Here is a 20,595-nt window from a genome sequence, read left to right as displayed (position 1 = left end):
GACGTTTTGGAAGCCTACCCTACTGGAAGGAATCTTAAAGCTGGAGTGTTAGATGTAGTGTCAAAACATACTTCACTCCTCAGACAGAACCTGACAGTTGGGGATTCTCTCCCAATTGTATGATGTTGCATCAGGGGTGGGGTTTATGACAAGTGTGTCTCAGTCTTTCCTACCCACTCCAATATGGATATTTCCTCAACTGTCCAATGTGTGTAAGTTGCTCAACTAGTTTCTGGATCTCTTTTAGAGGAAATTGCTCCATGTATAGCTATATATTTGGTGTGACCATGTGAGGAAGGGGTACTTAGGGGCTTCCTATGTCTTCTCCAGTTCCTTTTAGCAAAAATAGTCTTTAGTAAGCAAAACTCAGATGCTAAGTGTGCTTACTGCTATATGGATATACAAGTATGTTTACATACATGCACATTCAAACATATGCATATTTACATGTACATTTCTACCAATACATCAATCTATACATATATACATATATATTAGAAACTATGAACTTAAACCCATACCTTTAATTTTAATCCAACACCACAGAGTTCAATCTAGTTTTCTCCCTTTCTAGAAATTAGTCTAAGTTGGCTCTTCAAGCCTGAGGAAAGTAGCAAAGCATAATTATCAATACATTTATATATATGATCAATTCCACTGAGTGCAAGCAATCTTTGTATCAGTTTCTTGGTCTTCTGTAACAAATGATCACAAATTGTGTGTTTTAAGACAGACATTTATTCTCTCACAGTTATGGAGGCCAGAAGTTTAACATCAGTTTCACTTAGCTAAAATTAAACTTTTAGGTGGGCTGAACTCTTGAAGGCTCTAAGAGAAAATCTATTCCTTTCCTCTTCTAGGTTCTTGAGGCTATTGGAATTCTTTGGCTTACAGTTCAATTATGCTGATTTCTATTTCTGTCGTCACATCACCTTCTCATCTTCTGTGTGTGTCCACTCTCCCTCTGCCTCTGAGAAGGACACTTAGGATGATATTTAGGGCCCATCCAGATAATCCAAGATTATCTCATCAAAAGATTCTTACTTAATCACATGTGGAAAGATCTTATTTTTTCAAAAATAAAGTAACAATTACAGGTTCCGAGAACTGGATCTTGATACTTTTGGGGTTATCAATCATTGAAACCCACCTCCCCCTTAGTCCTGATCTCCACATTCTTTTCAACTTTTCAACAATGACCACATACCTTTTGCTCTTCACTTTCAGGATTTTTCTCTCTTCTTTCCTGAACTCTGCCTGTTTACTTGTACTGTTATTATTTCCTCCTTTGGTCCTAATATTTCTGTTTTGCTTTACAGGGGTCATTTCATTGCTTAATGAATGTTTTGAAAATTTTAAAAATGTTTCTGATCTGTTTTTCATCTGTCTTTTGCATTTTGTTTTTGTTCATTAATTTCCTGGAATATGTGTAAAAACTGTGCAGTTTCTTTATTATTAAATCATTCAGTGAATGCTTTCTGAGCTAGTTATTTGGGTGTGGTGTTAGAGTAACACTCCAGACTATTAGGAAGCCTCAATGACTTACAATTAAGCCACATGTGATATGCCTCTAAGTATTCAAGAGAAATCACCTACTTCCTTTATTGACAGAGATTACCATCTCAAGTTCCTGGTACTAGCACATCATGGCATATACCTCTCTAATGCATGGTTGTTTTAAAATGAAGTCAGCTCCCACCTCTCCTGTACACTGCCAAACCACAAATGAAGCTGACTGGTTGAGGCAGCACAATTTTGCTTCAGCATCAAGTACAGCCCTCAGGAGGGCTTCCCAGGTGGCTAAGTGGTAACAGAATCCACCTGCCAATGTGGGAGACCCAGGTTTGGTCCCTGGTTTGGGACGATCCCCTGGAGAGAAAATGGCAACTCACTCCAGTATCCTTGCCTGGGAAATCCCAGAGAGAAGAGCCTGGCGGGCTACAGTCCATGGCGTCACAGAACAGTCAGACATGACTTAGCGACTAAACAACAGCAGCAGCTCTCAGGAGGTTAAAGTACAATATTACCAGATAATAAACCATCATAATTCTAAACTAATTTTATATTTTAATCCACATTAACTTTTAATTGAGTTTCTTTTATTTAGTCATAAATACATGCCACTCAAGAATCAAATAGCCAGGTGGGAGGGGGGGTCAGGATGGGGGACACATGTATACCCGTGGCTGATCAGTGTCGACATATGGCAAAAGCCACTACAATATTGTAAAGTAACTAGCTTCCAACTAAAATAAATACATTAATTTAAATTTTAAAAATTAAAAAAAAAGAGTCAAATAGCCAAACAAGGTTATTTATAAATCTTCTCCCTCCAATTCCATTTATTTGCTTCTTCCCAGAAGCAATCGTCTTCCACATCCTCTTACCTTTCTTTTTGTGTCTACCTCCATATCACTAAATAACAAGCTTATTGTGCTACTTTATTTCATATTGTTTTTCAGTTTTACACGTTATCTAACTTACTTCAATGTCTAAAAGAGATAAATGTAAAAAGAGAGACACTGAAAATAATATAAAGTAGCACTATAAGCACATATAAATGACATGCATATATGCACTTTGATCCTCTTACCTCCAATACAGTTAGATCAGAATTTTATTATCATCAATGTTTAGCACTATTAAGTAAATTACACTTCACATTTGGGCCCTGGATAACTTCTGCAAGCACAAAAATGTATTTTACTTTCATACATAAAAAGTCTTACTTTTTGTTCACCTTGTATGTACTTAACACTTTAATTCAACCCCAAGTGAAAGTGAAAGTCACTCAGTCTTGTCTGCCTCTTTGAGACCCCATGGACTGGCTCTTCTGTCCCCTGCCAGGCTCCTCTGTCCATGGAATCCTCCTCTGCCAATTCTCTAAATCTCTTCTTTCTACATTAAGGAAAACAGCTATTATATCAATTTCATTGGTGACAACAGATATTGTATCTACTTAGACCCTTGTGACTTTTCTTCAATCTGGACTTGTCTTCCATGTATAACGCTGAGACAATGTATTAGGTTCTTGTTACACTATGACCCTGGGATTTCCTTCATTTTTCTTTCATGCTGGATTTTTATATCCTTAAACTCCATGCTTTCCTTTACTTAATTTACTCTTCTGTTTTAATGAAGCACATTCCAGTAGTCTTGTAAACCTTCTGGGAGATTAGTTTTGTTGAGACTTTAAAAACCTGACATTATCTTTCTTCACAATTAGATGATAGTTTTGGAAAAGGACTCAAGATTCGAAATCACTTCCCCCCCAAATTCTGAAAACACTGGTCCACTGATTTTCTTTTAATCACAACTCTCAGATATAATTAACATACTGTATAATTTATCTATTAAACATATATAGCATAGTTTCTTTTAGTATATTCAGAGTTGTAAAACCACCACCACAAGAAAAATAGGACATTTTTTTCACCCCAAGAAGAAATCCCATATACATTAGCATTCCCCTTTCTTCCCCCTCTCTTCCAGCCCAAGGCTACCACTGGTCAACTTTCTATCTCCATGGATTTGCCTATTTTGCACGTTTTATATAAATGAAAATCATATATGATCTGTTGTGAATTTTTTTTTTCCCACTTAGCATGTTTTCAAAGTCCATCCATGTTGCAGCAGATATTTAATTGCCAAATGCCACTCCACTGCATGTATATACAACATTTTATTTATCTGTTCATCTGCTGAGGGACACCTGGGTTGTTTCTACCTTTTGGCTATTATGAATAAAAGTGCTGTGAGCATTACTGTACAGCTTTTTGTGTAGACATATATATCCATTTCTCCTGGGTATATATACAGGCTGGGTCATGTGATAAATCTAACATTACGTCTTTTGAGACACTGTAAAACTGTTTTCCAAAGTAGCCGCTTATTTTACATTACCACCAGTAGTGTACACAGGTTCCAGTGTCTTCATAACCTCAACACTTGTTATGAAGTGGAATCTTTTCATTTTGATTTGCATTTCCCATGGCATATCTATCTTTTCAGATGTTTATTGGTCATTTGCAAATCATATTCAGAGAAATGTCTAACTTAGATCCCTTGCCTGTTTTTTCACTGACTTAATTTTTCTTTTTACTGATTCTTAAGGTTTATTCCCAGGTTCTAGAGTTTCATATTTTCAGTTCTTAGATTTATGTCACTGATCCATGGCTCAGTAGTGATCCATTTTGAGTTTATTTTTGTTTATGATGTGAGGAGGGGTGGGGAAGGTGCTGAACTTTATCCTTTTGCTCTGGTTATCTAGTTGTTCCACTGTTACTTGTTGAAAATACTTTTCTTTCCCCACTTAACTGTCTTTGCACTTATTTCAAATACCAACTGACCATAAAGGATCATTTTTGGACTTATTCCACTATTTTTATATTAATTTGACTATCTTTATACTAATTCTAAATTCTCTTGATTAATGTAGCATGGTGCTAAGTTTTAAAATCAGGAAGTGTGACTACTGCACCTTTGTTCTTTGTTCCACTGATTTCTAGCTTCCTTTCCTGTTGTTTAAAACTCTGCTGACATTCTGTCTTCATTCTGTGTGTGCAACCTCTTTTCCTCTTTCAAATCTCTTAGGATCTTCTATTTTCCCCAACTATTCTGAAATTACATGATCATATGCCTTTGTAGAAGTTTACTTTCACCCTGGTTATGCTGAGTAGCTCTTTACTGGCACTCTTACCCTAGGTATTTGCTTCATTGACTCCAGGAAATCTTAAATGATTACATGACTTTTTCTTTTTTGACATTTATTTTTTGAACTTTATTTTTGGAAAAACTTTTATTAGTTTACCTTCATTTATCTTATTATTTATCTTTATTAAATAATGGAACTGGACCGAGCCTAAAATATTCTTTCCTTTTTTCTCTTTACTTTCAACCTGTTCATTTTTACTCTACTTTCTCTAAGATTTTCTCAAATTTGCATTCTCTATTTTCTATTAATTATTCTGCTCTTAAAATTGTGAATGTCAAAGAATATATTTTTTCTCTTTTTTATAACATCCTATTATTTTACATACAGAATTTTTTTTTCCATTTTTAAGAGGTATTGTCTTTGCTTGTCTGTTTTGGTCTTTTCTTATAGGCTAGAGATTTCCACCCGTAACTATATACCTAGGCTTGAAGCTGAATGACTAAAAACCTCATTAAGAGCTCTATCAATATAGACAAGGTTTTTGTACCAAACTATTTCATCAGAAGAACCACTATTACCAATAAATTTAGATTTTGCTGATGTTTTTCTCTATCTCTTGGGCTTGCCAGATTTCCCTAAGAGTGTTCCAAATTCTTAAGTGGAATGCAAGAGCTAGACTGCACTGTTCTGGAAGCTGGGAGTGGGGGTACCCACCAGAGCTTGGTGTGTGGGAAAAGCAAGGACAGATGTTACAAAAGTAAATATCTAAATTACCACTTATCTCCCCCATAATGTGTACCATTCAACAGTGCCTGGTATCTGCTCAGTCCAGAATCTCTCTGTTCTGCTATTCAAGAGAATAAACTTCTAGTATTCTGAGGCTCAGGAATGTTATCATGGAGAAAATGGGAGGGAAATCTTTCTGCTTCTAAACAGATTTTCAACCAGATCTCATCAACATAATTCTCATCCTCATTTTCAGAGGTAGCTGATACCCTAAAAAGGAGGCCCTTCAGAGGATCTGCAGTATAAATCTGGACTGTATCTTGACTTTATCAATAGCTAAGAATTCAGTTACTTGAACAGACAGCTCAACATCTGTTTTCCAGCTTCTAAAATTTTGTTGCTACTGTCTTCTTTCCCTTCTTTATTATGTGTGCTCAGTAGTGTCTGACTCTTTGCAACCACACGGATTGTAGCCTGCCAGGCTCCTCTGTCCATGGAATTTTCCAGGCAAGAATACTGAAGAGGGGTTGCCATTTCCTACTCCTAGGGGATCTTTCCGATCCAGGATTGAACCTGAGTCTCTTGTGTCTCCTGTGTTGGCAGGAGAATTCTTTAACACTGTGCCACCTGGGATGTCCCTTTATTAATTATATCTATTCGCTAAAAACCCAAACACTTCTTCATTGTCATTAAGGTTTCAGAAGGTAAATGCATGTGATTAATATACCATTTGAATCATACATCTTTTTTCAAAAGGATGACAAGGCTTCTTTTTTGTTGTTTTTGCTTTTTCAGTCATGCCACGCAGCTTGTGGGATCTTAAGTTTCCCGAGGGATTGAACCCATGTGAAAGTGCAGAGTCCTAACCACTGGACTGCCAGGGAATTCCCCAAGGACTCTTGAAACTGAATGTCAGAGTTGGAGATACACTTCCAAAGTACCTAACAATTAAAGACAACCTAAGTTTGATTAAATTTTTAATTTCTACTAGCAACTGTTAAAGATGCCTGCATTCGAAAGAGTAAATCAAACCTAATCCACAGATAAATGGAAAAGAATATGGGAGAGAAAAATAAACTTTGACAAGTAGAACATGAAAAGTCTCACTGGAGGAAATAATCTGAACATTATTTTGAAGAAGTCCACAGACATATGAAAAGCAGTACAGAATTCACAAGCAATAAAATAGCACAAGCAAATACAAAGAGCAACAATGTGCTTCACTGAATCCTCTGCTTCCCTTGTTTTTTCATGAAAGGTCAACTCAAGGTCTTGAATTCAGAAAGCCCTGATTAACCACATTTACTTCTTCGATTTCAATTAGCACTTAACATGAAAATAATTCCAAAACCTTCTTCCATTTATTTTCCAGAGCAAAATATTTACTTGGTTAGTGGTCTGCTCCATTTAACTGCATCAAAAATCCCAAGCTGCCTTCCTTAAGCATCTCCTGTCCCCAAACCACTTCCACCTCCTTCACTGTCAAGCCATCATATCCACTGAGTAAACCAACCAGCAAGCAATCCTTGAACCAAGTTGGAGTCTTCCTACTTTCTCCCTTAACACCAGTTTCCAAGTTCCCACTTACTATATATTTTTTTCAATAAGAAGATAAAATCAATGCTCAGCAATTTCAAGCTTTAAGTCATTTTGTCACTAGATGCATTCTAGTAACATTAAGAAGGCAAAATGAATAATCTGAGACCCAAATTAATCTACACTAATAGCTATATCACCATTTTCTTAGAATAAACATTACTGGGAAGGTTCTCACTTTTTTTATTATAGAACTGTTTAGCGTCATGCTTAAGCTGGATAAGTACAAAGTTGAGTGAGAGTAAAAAGTGTTTAGCAGAAAACAAAGAACAGAGTACTCCCTAAATTTAAAACTTCACTTGCTTAGTTATTTCAAATGAACTTTATGCAACCCATCTTCCAGAAGCTTACTCATAAACAGACTATAAAACCAGAGAAATAGTTGAGAATATACACATATGTTTTTGTTTTAACTGCTGACTGATCTGAACTACAGGGAAGCCACAAAACATGTGGGCAACTAATGATCCCATGGCAATTATTATCCTCAGTTATAGACCAGAACGAACCATGTAGTAAAGATATGGCAAAAAAAAGAAGCATTAGAATCAAGTCATTTGACTCTTGGTCTGCATCATAATACCTTGTTGATACATAATCAACCAAACTAATTGGAAGCAATGTATTTTACAGTGGTTTTCATAAAGTATTCTCGCACTTGATTTCAAAGTATTGAAGAGTTGTAGAAATGGTAACCTCTCTGTAAACATGTACTAGATAGCTTGCTATGCATAAAAACTTTTACTTTTTAATGTCCCATAGTTACAGAATGCCTCCTAGTCAGTCATCTAACAGTCACCTAATCTTTCCCTTTTCTGTAGAAAATGATAAAATTTTAATGAATTAATAATGAATTTATAAGCTCAGAATAATTATTATCCATAAAGATATCTATATATTGATTGCCTAAGCCAAATTATCTTTGGACTGTTTCACTACCTAATGTATGAGTAAGGAAAAAATTCATGGGAAGGGGAATACCACAACTTATTCTCGAAAAAGGAGGAAAGGAGGCAAAAAAGCAAAGGAATATGAATCAATAAAAACTAGACTTTCTGGTCAGAAGACCAACAACTGTGAAAAACTAATTTTAAAAACATAAATGTTATCTCATTTTAACAAATTTTAAGGATAACCAAAATTGCGGCACATTACTAAAGCGTTAACTTGGTTGGAGTTTTCATAATAAAGGTACACTGTCTCTTTTATTTTTAAGGTATAGTTCATGAATAAAATCTACTGAGTGTCAACAATGTGCCAAGCACTGCAGGATTACACAAAGAAGAGACTCTGGCACAGATGTATTAAAAATCTCATGGAATTACAAGGTAAACTATAATATGATATACTAAAAAAATGTAATAGAGGCATGTGTGAGTACAATGAGGCCACAGAAAATACCCAGGCCTGCTTGGTAGAGTCAGGGAAGACTGAAATCGAGGTGATGACCTCTTAAAGCAGTAAAGTGGAGAGGTGATTAAAGAAAAAGGATGACCATAAAGAAGGGACCATAAACACTCTATATAAAAGCCTATGTAGCAAAACAACCCAAAGTTAGAATGTTTTGGATAGACTGACAAACAATATTTTAGAACAAACCAAACCCTATATACCAGGGATGGGAAAAAACAACAACAAAAAGAGTAGGAACAAAACAGACTATTACCTCCTTTTGTAGTGTCATTCTGGGCCTGGATACCATGATGCAATGAATTATGAATGGCAGAAAGAAGATCTGCTGCTTGAACCATCAATTTTTGAGCTTCTGCAACAGCACTGGTCTAGCAAATAAATCACCAAAAACATTCTTACATATTCTTTCACTGAAAGATATACATTAAATAGGAAAATCCTATAAACAATAATGAAATTATTAAATGCTTGTTGTAATGACATTGGTTTTCACAAACTATTCACTTAATACAAGATGCCCAGATCCTGTTAGGACAGAAATAATTTTTTTACTCATATCAATACTTTGTAGGAACCACTAAAAAACAATAGGAAACATTCTGGTTTATTCTACCAATCTCATGGTTTTTTTTTTTTTTTCTAAAGACATGTAGTCAACTAGAAAATGAGAAACTGTAAGTCATTCATCAAGGTGAAATTTAAAAAAGAGAATTACTGAAGTTTGTATGGGCTGGATCTGTACTCAAAATTAACTATTCACAAATTAGCCTGTAATTTACTTGAGTTAACACAATACACACAAACACACACATACACACAAATATTCACCATCTAAGGGCTGTTTTAGGTTCTATACAAATCTTAAGTTAATTATTTAACTGAATGAAAGAAGAGCCTACCTAAAATTCTCATTTTTAATTTCTCAAATTAACTTCAGAGAAGCAATTTCAGCTTCTACTATTATATCCACTAATAAGCAATACATTATTTTTATATCAACAACAGTCATGGATATGTTAAGGGCACAATGTAAAATTCATGTGCTTTCGGAGAAAATCATCAGGGATATCCTGACATAAACACACCAAATGCTGAGTGCTTTGTATGTGTGCATATACATTCCAAAAGAAAAGTCTCAGAACTACCAAAATCAAGCATTCCATCAAAAACAAAAACAATGAACAGATTAAATATCCTTACCTCTTTCTTAGTAAAGGCTATAAGCACGGTCAGTAACACTCGAGTAAATTTCACTCTGCTGAATACTGCTAAACATTGTTGGTGCTAAAAAAATAAGAAAGGACTAAAAGTTAAAAGATGCAAAGCCTTGTGAAAGAAATTTCGTTTTGAAATACAGTATATTAAGTTCTAAATCTCAGTGTTAATACCTTACAAATATCTTCACTTACAGGCTTTTAAATATCTGAAAATGAGCTGCGTAAAACACAATAAAATGACGCCTATTTTACTGAAACAGAAATATATAATAAAGGTTCTGTATCACAAGGACTGATTTTTTCCCAAGTCAGGAGTTACACTATTATTTCAAAACTGATTTAATTAGTATTTTTAAGAGGACTGATAGAAACATGCTTTAAGCAGAGACAGAAAATTTAGGATCTCAACAAAGGTTTGACAAATTTTGATATTATGTAAGTTCTTGACTTCTGCCAAGTTTTGGTGGATCGTATGAGAAAAAAAAAAATCATTTTTTCTTCCTACGTACCTCATAGGAATATCGAAGAACTCTGAAATCATGTATCTGAAAGAGTTGTATTATAATTCTATCAAAATAAATACAAGGGACATAAACTCCCTTGTAATGTCCAATTTTTAAAGAAATACCTTAAAAAGGGCTTTCATAAATTATAACGCAGTTCATAAAACTACAACATTAAGAGGCAGACTTCTCTGATATTATCTACCAGAAAATAAGTTCAATTACTTCTAGTTCAACTTCTGGGTCTCTTTCTTCTCCTTGTCGACTTCGAGTACTCTAAAATTTTAAAAAAAAGGTGAATTAAAACCAACACAAGCCTATAAAAGCATAAATTATTATTACACAAGGTAAAGGAATAAATTAATTTATTGAGTATACACTATAATCTATTTGGAGCAAATATTTGGAAGGAAAACGCTGTATCAATTATTTACCTAATAGTACTATACTTAGTTCATTTTGATATAAAGATCACACAAAGGAAAAGGTATTAAAAACAGCAAAAGCAAAACAATGAATAATATAAGCAAAAGCACATGGTACACAGTACTTCTTTCTTTTAAAAGATCTATTAACTGAAGTTCCTGATGTTCTCAAAACTAACCCAGAGAAAAGAAATGCGATCTTCACAGAATCACATCATAAAGTCACATGGTAAACACTGATCAGTTCTATACTAACACACAAAATCTTCTTAATATATATGTTACACATGGTTGAGTATTCGGGCAAAACCCAAAGGCAATACCACACGAAGATCCGGTAGATCTGGGTTCTAGACCTGGAACTGACACTTAATAATGGCATGCCCTTAAGAAGACTGAAGACAGGTTACTTGGTGTTTTTGAGCTCTATTTTCTTCATTTGAAAGTGTAGTTTATTGCCTAATACACTGAATAACTGTAAATATCAAATAAGACAATAATGCAAAACCGTTTTGACAACCATGCTGTGTTATATAAGTGTAAAAAAAATAATAGAAATATAATTTTTCATTTTTAATCTCTATCAGAACAAAATCATCATGGTCATCTGGCCAAAGGGTGTCTGTCGCTCATAGGTTTTTACCAGATTTGAGAAACTACTATTTATCCCACTCTTCTACTATGTTCTAGACACTGTCCTAACCATTAAAAATACAAAGGTGAAAAAGATAATCCTTACCTTTGAGGAATTTAAAACTCTAGCATCTTATGCTATTCTTAAAACAGCATACTAAAATTCTAAAACAGTGGCAAAAAATTGAAAAAATTTTAAATGGTTAAATTTTGAGTACTTGAAAGGAATATTAATTCATCAGAAACCACTCCAGTAGTCTTCAAACTCATTACCAAAAAAAGGTATAGCATACATAAAGGAACTTGGTAGTCTTACCTAGCTATTTGTAATTTGCTTACTAGTTATTTGTAATTAGCTAAAGTTAACCTGACATTTAGAAGAATATAAATATCCTATACTAAAGAAAAGAGAAAGAAAATATACCTTTACTCTTCTTTGCATGTCATCCTCCACATCTTTTAGCATGCCTAGAAATAGAGACAATGATTTTAAGAGGAAACAAATTCAAATGTAAAACTTGTGAATTACCTTTATAAATGGTTTTACCTGTAACTCGAAGATCTGTCACACTGTTAGCCATTTTAAATCCATAAGTCATTGACTGAAAATCTTCCTATATAGAAAAGCAATAATTAGGCCCTTGAATAGCAGCAAAACCTTTTATCATTTTTCTCTTACAAAATCACTATTTGCTAAAAGGACATGGTAATAGAATGTCACCTCAATATTGCTATCATTCACCCAACTTTCTTTATAGTCATACCATGAAAACACCACATTCTAATGCTATCTCTATACCCTTAATTTCAACTGTTTATCCTTAGGCTATTTAAACATACTTGCATTTAATATGTTCATCTGCAAAACAATGCTTACGATAATATTACAAATTATTCCCACCAACAAAGAATTCTCACATTTACAGATGAACAATACATACATAAAAATTACCATTTGATGACAAGGTTGCAAAATTTAGACAACATTCTTCAAAACTTATGCATCTTTTCACACACTGTTAGGCTACAAAAGTTAAGCTTTTCAAACAGAATTACTCAAAGTGCCAGCAGAACTACATTCCCACTTCAAACCACTGTAAAGAAAAAAATGATTCAAATATGGGTTCCCACTCTCAAAATAATTTAAAACACTGCTGAGATATTAGCAAATTAAGTCATTTGCTGGATCCACTATGAAGAGTTTAAGATCATCTGGCTGATTTTGGCTAAGAAGTTAAAAGCTTTAATACAGGAGTGTTTCTGCCATATTACAATTCTTATAAAATGTATAAAAAAGTCTAATATAATGGAATAACAGACATTCACAGCAGTGGCCAGAACTGTAGAGAAATTTCCAGACTCAACAAAAACATCAGTAAGCATGCAATTCATGTCAAACACTAAACCTTACAAAGAGAATGAAGTACAAACAAATATCCCAGTCTCAAAGAACTCAGTAGAATTGTATGCCTCACAAGACTGGGTCTTTTAAGTCTCAGGTTGTATTACAGAGCTATAAACGTAGCTTCTGGATGAAGCTTATACTCTTATCTCTATTTGGACATCAAATAGGATTCTCAAATTGTACACGTGTAAATACGAACTTTCATAGTGTTTACCACATTCCTAAAAGGCACTCCTATCCATTCCATTATTCAAGTAGGAGTGAAGAACCGCAGGAATCAGAACACAAATAATTTAGAAACAGAGGTGGTGGCATGCTTCATGCTTCAAAGATCATAAGGGGTGACAAAGACGAAGTCTAAAGTATGGTCACTAAAAAGATAAACCCTAAATGTTTCCGAAGAGAAAACAGGAGTCAAGAATCAGGATGGTAACACTGGAATTCTAAATCAGTGAAGCGCCCCAGGCTGCATTCCCAAGCTGGTGCTTCCCCGCCCAGACTAAGCGCCGCACGGAGGGAATCAGGGTCCCGGTGCCCCTGGCTTGGGGAGGCAGCAGGAACAATGCCTTCAAAATTCAGAGGAAAATTATTTTCCAGCCTAGAAGTCTACTATAGCCAAACCATCGACCAGGTGAAAGGGTAGGGAAAACATTTTCAGAGATACAAGGTCTCAAAGAAAAATCCCTTCCCTGTCTCCCCAAAGAAACTGGAGGTACTGAACAAGCAAGGTTATAAACTACGAACAATACAGGCATAAGATCCAGGTAACTAGGGATCTAACAAAGAGAGAGGGAAGTGGAATTTCCAGAAGAACAATGCAGAGAAACCTGGGATGACAGCTACGCACGGGGGCTAGAAAGCAAATGAGCCAGCTAGAGAACAAAGAAGAATATTAAAAAAGAATTGTATATTACTGGATGTATATATACATGATAAAATATACAGATTATCTGATAGTTTAATAATAATGGGAAAGGAAGAAGGACATAGAAAACTAAGCAAACTCAAAAGAAATAGTAGTTACTGCCTTTAAGAAAAAAAATTTGTATGAGTAAAAGAAGCATACACTACTCTGGCTCATCTGTCATTAATATTTATACAGTCACAATAATATCTGTAGTGAGTGATTTAACATAAACTGAATTATTATTTGGAGTGAGGGAGAAGGTAATATATGAATGCTAAGTATACACTAAAAATTTGATGCTATACACTACCTAAAGGTTGATAAATTCTTAAACCTAGAAACTAGAATATTAGCCTATTATACAGAAATATGGAAACTGTAGGAAAAAGCTAAAAGAATTGATTATTATGAATGGATAAAGAAAGAGGAGACCACTGTACTTTTTCATTATACACTTTGTGGGCTACAGAGAAGAAAAAACAGTGGCCAGATTCAGACATTCGCAAGGTAAAAGAATCAGGATGTAGGAGGTTAAAAAAAAAAAAAAGTAATCAAAGATAACACTAAAGACATCATTTTGCAAGACAGAAGAAAAGCCATTTGATAGGGGAACTGTGGTTCCCATTTTGCACATGAGCAACATATTAAAAGAAATTTCTTTGGGCAAATGAGAATGTCTCCAGTTTAGGAGTAAAAACAAAGCAGAGACATAATACATAATCATTAGGAACTTCAGAAGCATCCATTTCAAACAAATTATTTGTTGATTTTAAGTCATTCATTATTTATTCATTACCAGGCCTCTAAAGGATTTTACTAGGCAATTAACTTTTTTTAAATTACCAAACTGAGACAAATTCATCTGAACTATCTGAAAAGTTTAACAAAACAAGAAAAATATCTTTCCAGACTAGGAACTAACTTTTGTTTCTCCAGATTTAGTTTTACATCATTGGTTACACTGTGTGCTGCCTTCTTAATCTTTTAAAGTATGCATTTTCCCATGATATTAAATACTGTCATCTCTCTATATTCATTACACATAATCATTATTATATATGATACAGTAAGCACAGTTTATTTCAACCATAACCCTAATGGTAGTATTTTGATCAACACCAATTTTCACTATTAAAAACTCTGATTAATGTATTTGGGCATTAAGTGTCCATATGCCTAATAATTTCTTTAAGGCTGAGTTCTAAAGGTGAACTAACTATTTTAAATGGTTATCAGTAAGTTTAAAACTTTTGATATATACACCGCTAAATTGTTTTCCAAAGCAGCTATGTTAATGCATACTCTCACTAGTAAAATATATATCCTTATTTTAAATACCGTGTAGATGAAAAGTGAACTATTAGATTTTCTTGGATTACACTGAGCCTAAATTTTTTAAATGTTATGACCATTTGATAACGTTCCTCTATGAATAAGCTATTTATTTTACTACCATTTATTCATTTGGGTTTTACTCTCATCTTTATTTGAATGGGATTTTAATACACCAAAACTGACTTTTTTTTTTGTATTTTTCCTAAGAATTTTTTCTATCAGCTTTTCTCCTATTAGTCCTTTTCTTTAGGATTTCTTTCATCTCTTACTAAGTCCTTCATCCAGAGAGTATGCAGAAATTTGAACTGAAAAAATTATAAAAATTTTTTGTTTACTTAGAAAGTAATACAGGTATATAATAAAAATTACAATACAAACAAGTATATACTCTGATCCTCAATACCTTAGTTATTTTCTTGTGTATGATGATTTAACTAACTACCTCTTTTTAAAAAAAGAACAAAAATGAACAAACATATTTTACATTAATTTGGAGATCTAATTTGTATAAGTAAGCCTACCCCCTCCTTTGTAAAGGGCGCAAAACACTTATTTGGCAGTAAGTGAGGGTAGTGTCATTTAACGTCTTGTACTGATGGACATTAGTTTCCAGACTTTAGTTACTACAAACGCTACACCTCATGTCCTTGAACATAGATCTTTGGCGATAAGCTTGAATATATTTATAGGCTAAATTCCTAAAACTGAAACTGACGAAACAAGACAAGCATTTTAAATCATAGATAGTACCAAACTACTCTTTTAAAAAGTTGTAGAATTTACACTCCCATCAAAAATGCATGAATCTTTGTTTATGGTACAATCCTGTCCTAACTAATAAATGTGGAAAGAGTGCTGGAATTCAAAATCATCATTTTAAAGTCAACACACTAAGATTAGTCCAAGCAAGTACTGTGAATGGATACTACATATATATGGAGAGATTTTTAATAAGCAGGATATTTATGTGATCTTAAAGAGTTTCCCTACATATTGCTTACTATATACACAAGATTAAAAACAGTAACCATGAAAATGTGAACTGGTGCAGGCACTATGGAAAACAGTATGGAGGCTTCTCAAAATAACTAAAAGCAGAGTTGCCATGTGATCCTGCAATCCCACTCCTGGCCATATATCTGGACAAAACTATAATTCAAAACATACAGGCACCCCAATGCTCACTGCAGCACTATTTACAATGGGCAAGACAAGGAAACAACATAAATATCCATTGACAGATGAATGGATAAAGAAGATGTAGTGTGTGTGTATGTCTGTGTATATATACACACATACACACACATATATGCACAACGGAGTACGATTCAGCCATAAAAAAGAATGAAATACCATTTGCAACAACATGCATGGACCTAGAGATTATCTACCCAAATGAAGTAAATCAGAAAAGACAAATACCAAATGATGTCACTTATAAGTGAAATCTAAGATATGACACGAACTTACATATGAAAGAGAAACAGACTCACAGACATAGAAAACAGTCTCATGGTTACCAAGGAGGGCAGGGGAGGGATGGACTGGGAGTGTGGGATTAGCAGATGCAAACTATTATACACAGGACAGATAAACAACAAAGTCCTATTGTCTAGCACAGGGAACTATATTCAATATCCTGTGATAAACCATAAAGGAAAATAATATGAAAAAGAATGTGTAAATACATGTATAACTGTATAACTGCATCACTATGATGTGTAGCAGAAATTGACACAGCAATGTAAATAAACTACACATCAATAATTTTTTTTTAAGTAACCATATAGTAATCAGAAAGCACCTTGATGGGGTGAAAAAGTCACATTACCATGGAGGGACAAATGGACAGTCTATGTCTCAGATATGAAACCATAAAAAGGACACATTATTACTCATGTCATATTCCAGCCAGGACTGCATAATATAAATCTAATCATGAGGAAAGAGTAGACAAGCCCCAAGTAAGGAACATTCTATTAAATAAGGAAAGCAGGAGAGGGCTATGTTTTCCAAAAATACCAATGTCATTAGAGACAAAGGATGAGGAACTGTTGTAAACTAAAGGACACTAAAGAGATATGCAACTAGATGTAGGACATGGTCAGACTGGATCCCACACTGTAGAGAAAAAACACTAAGGACGTTTACTAAGTCAACTGACAGAAAGAGAATACGGGTAGGTAGTGGAGTGGTATCATAGATTTGCTGAGGTAGATCACTGCGCTGTAGTTGTGTATGAGCGTGTCCTTTTCCTTATGAGGTGCATATTGACGTGTCTCAGTGAAGTAGCTCAGTCGTGTCCGACTCTGCAACCCCGTGGCCTGTAGCCTACCAGGCTCCTCCCTCCATGGGATTCTCCAGGCAAGAATACTAGAGTGGATTGCCATTTCCTTCTCCAGGGGATCTTCCCGACCCAGGGATCGAACCAGAGTCTCCTGCATTGCAGGCAGACACTTTAATCTCTCAGCCACCAGGGAAGCCTCAGAGAAGAAGATCAAAATGTACACAGCTCACTTGCCAATAGTTTGGAAAAAGATACATATATACATACATACATGAGAGAAAAAGCGAAAAATGACATGATAGGTTAACAGCAGCTGAATCTGAGTGTTCTTGGTGCTATCACTGTTAACTGCTGTTATTTGGAAAACATTTCCAAATCAACTAAAATTTTTTAAAGTTAAAAAAAAAAGGAAAACAATGACTATTCATATCCTACACACACACACACATCCCCCTAGCATGTCAGTGCCTATTATAGGTAAAAAAAAAATGGTATCTCACAGTTTTAACTTGCGTTTCTAATATGAGGTTAAACATCTTACATTTAATGACCATTTTATTTCTATAAACTGCCTTCTGATTTTTAAGCAAATTTTATATCTAAAACATTTTCTCTCTCTACAATTTACTTTGACGTTGTTATAAACTGAATGTTTGTGTCCCTCTCCCACTCCCAAATTCATATATGAAGTTCTAATGCCCAATGTGATAGCAATTGGAGGTGGAGCCTTTGGGAGAGTTCTTTCAACAACGAGTTGCAAGGCTTAAAAAAATAAAAAAGAGAGGGAACCTACAGACTGAAACTTAAGACATATCAACCAATAGACTGACTGGGTGCCCTCAAAATTTATGTTGAAACAACCTCCAACATAATAGTGCTGGGTGATGGATCCTTTAGAAGATCCATGAGGGTGGGACCCTCAAATGAGATTCAGTCAGTCACTCAGTCATGTCCGACTCTTTGCGACCCCATGAACTGCAGCACGCCAGGCCTCCCTGTCCATCAAAAACTCCCGGAGTTCACTCAAACTCACATCCATTGAGTCAGTGATGCCATCCAGCCATCTCATCCTCTGTCGTCCCCTTCTCCTCCTGCCCCCAATCCCTCCCAGTATCAGTCTTTTCCAATGAGTCACTCTTCGCATGAGGTGGCCAAAGTACTGGAGTTTCAGCTTTAGCATCATTCCTTCCAAAGAACACCCACGACTGATCTCCTTTAGAATGGACTAGTTGGATCTCCTTGCAGTCTAAGGGATCCTCAAGAGTCTTCTCCAACACCACAGTTCAACACCACAGTTCAAGAGCATCAATTCTTTGATGCTCAGCTTTCTTCACAGTCCAACTCTCACATCCATACATGACCACTGGAAAAACCATAGCCTTGACTAGAAGGACCTTTGTTGCCAAAGTAATGTCTCTGCTTTTGAATATGCTATCTAGGTTGGTCATAACTTTCCTTCCAAGGAGTAAGCGTCTTTTAATTTCATGGCTGCAATCACCATCTGCAGTGATTTTGGAGCCCCCAAAAATAAAGTCTGACATTGTTTCCACTGTTTCCCCATCTATTTCCCATGAAGTGATAGGACCAGATGCCATGATCTTAGTTTTCTGAATGTTGAGCTTAGTGTCCTTATAAAAGAGACTCCAGAGAACTCCCCACCCCTCCTTCTGCCTTGTGAGGCCATAGTTAAAAGAGGAACCAGGAAGCAGGCCCTCACCAGGCACCAAATCTGCTGATGCCTTGATCCTAGACTTCTCAGCCTCCAGAACTATGAGAAATAAGTAATTGTTCGTAAGCCATCCCAGGCTACGGTATTCTGTTATGGCAACATAAATGGACTAAGGCAGATGTAAAATGCTGATAAAGTAAGTTTCAAGGGTGCCAACCAATTATTCCAGAACTATTTGGTAAATAAACCCTTTCGCTGTCCCACTGATTTTTAATGTCCTTTTGGGAATACTTAATTTGTGTGTCTCTTCTCATTTTTTAACTCAAACTAATCTTTTACAAAATTCCATCCAAATGTTAAAGATTTTCTACCTGTATCAGTTCAAATATATAGCTAAATAATCAATGAGTGTTTAAGAAATACCTAGTATTTCATAAACAACTCATAAGACACACATTTAAATGTGGAACTCACATCAGGCATATACTTAGCTGTTCTTCTCACATATATAATGTAAATTTAGAAAAGCTTTACACCCTGAACCATTGCTGAAGCCTGAGATATTTATTCTGGATCAGTAACAGTGTGAAAAAGAAACTTAACGGTTTCAACAAATGAAAGAAACAGAAATAACTTAGTTTCAAATGCTATCACATCTCCCCTTAAAATACACAGAGTTTATTATCATTTTTTTTAATGATAAATGGAAAAAGCTTTCTATGACTAAAATGTAAAACACTTCCTCAGTTTGAGGTACTAAGTGGAAGAAAAAGTTTATACTCTAAACTATTCTTCATAACTTTTGTTTTCCTTTCCCTTCCTCCAAAGACTGAAATTAACTTTTATAATTTATAAGAGACTTAAGGGACAAGCTTATCTCTTCTATTTTCTTTGTGAATCCTCACAACATCCAGAGTAAGTATCTCTGTACATAATGAATATTCAATGAATGGTACTGACGGAATACATATTAAGATGAAGGTGGCCAATGAATTTCAGGAATTCTTAAATAACAAAATCTTACCTCTTCAAAAACAGCAGCTTTATTTACTTTTTCCCTTGCAATGTCACAGATTTTCAAGATACCCAGAGCAAAAGCTTTCATGGCAGGATCTTCTATAAAATCTGGATTATGAATGTAAAGGCACGTAAATACTGTCTGTGCCAAGGAATGGCCTTCTAACCACGTTATCTATAAAGAAATAAAAGAATGCACAAGTCTGAAAAGTCTGATTCAACAGAGGCCAGACACAGACCCAAATAAATATGATTAGTCACAAGACTTAAAAGAAGATTAAAAGGAAGATCAGAAAAGAAAAGCGTCTGAATCCATTTTCATTGACCAAAGTCTTCCAAGAATTAAAAATATGATTACCCAAAAGTTATAGATATGGAAAGCATTCTTTTATTATATAATTCAGTTTGCAAAATATTTAGAGATTAATGAAATTAGAGTCCCTCCTTACTTCATATCCAAACACTATTAATTCTATTACAATGTAGTAAATAAAAACCCATGAAATTAAGGAATTCTCAATTTTAGAGCCAACCAGGTTCTTAGCCACTCATTCAACTCTTCTTTTTCATCTGAACTACTACTAATCCAGTCAAGAGATTCATATCACACCTAGATTACCACAAGAAACTAGCCAACTGTTTTCCTGCCTCCCACCTCTACTTCAATACTCCCAATAAGAAGGATCATTCTAAAGCACAAAAATAATCATGCAATACTATTCTACTGAGTGACTACCATGGGCCAAGTACCCTGAGCTAGAAGCCAGAAGAACTGCAACCAAAACTGAGTAATCTATGATATTTGAGT

General features: G+C 34.9%; 1 protein-coding gene across 7 annotated transcripts in view; it reads right to left on the bottom strand.

Annotated features, from left to right (window-relative positions):
* The window catches only part of NAA35 (N-alpha-acetyltransferase 35, NatC auxiliary subunit), an 88,077-nt gene that overhangs the window by 43,486 nt on the left and 23,996 nt on the right, over positions 1–20,595 (bottom strand). For all 7 annotated transcript variants that reach the window (XM_005210379.5, XM_005210380.5, XM_059888975.1 and 4 more), the window contains 6 exons: positions 19,795–19,962; positions 11,715–11,781; positions 11,592–11,635; positions 10,335–10,385; positions 9,590–9,673; positions 8,643–8,757 (listed from right to left, as the gene is read on the bottom strand). In XM_005210379.5, the coding sequence (XP_005210436.2) occupies positions 8,643–8,757; positions 9,590–9,673; positions 10,335–10,385; positions 11,592–11,635; positions 11,715–11,781; positions 19,795–19,962 (529 nt within the window). The remainder of the gene's footprint in view (positions 1–8,642; positions 8,758–9,589; positions 9,674–10,334; positions 10,386–11,591; positions 11,636–11,714; positions 11,782–19,794; positions 19,963–20,595) is intronic.

Source organism: Bos taurus, chromosome 8, assembly GCF_002263795.3.
Source record: "Bos taurus isolate L1 Dominette 01449 registration number 42190680 breed Hereford chromosome 8, ARS-UCD2.0, whole genome shotgun sequence".
Classification (NCBI taxonomy): domain Eukaryota; kingdom Metazoa; phylum Chordata; class Mammalia; order Artiodactyla; family Bovidae; genus Bos; species Bos taurus.
This window is presented reverse-complemented; position numbering and strand designations above follow the sequence as displayed.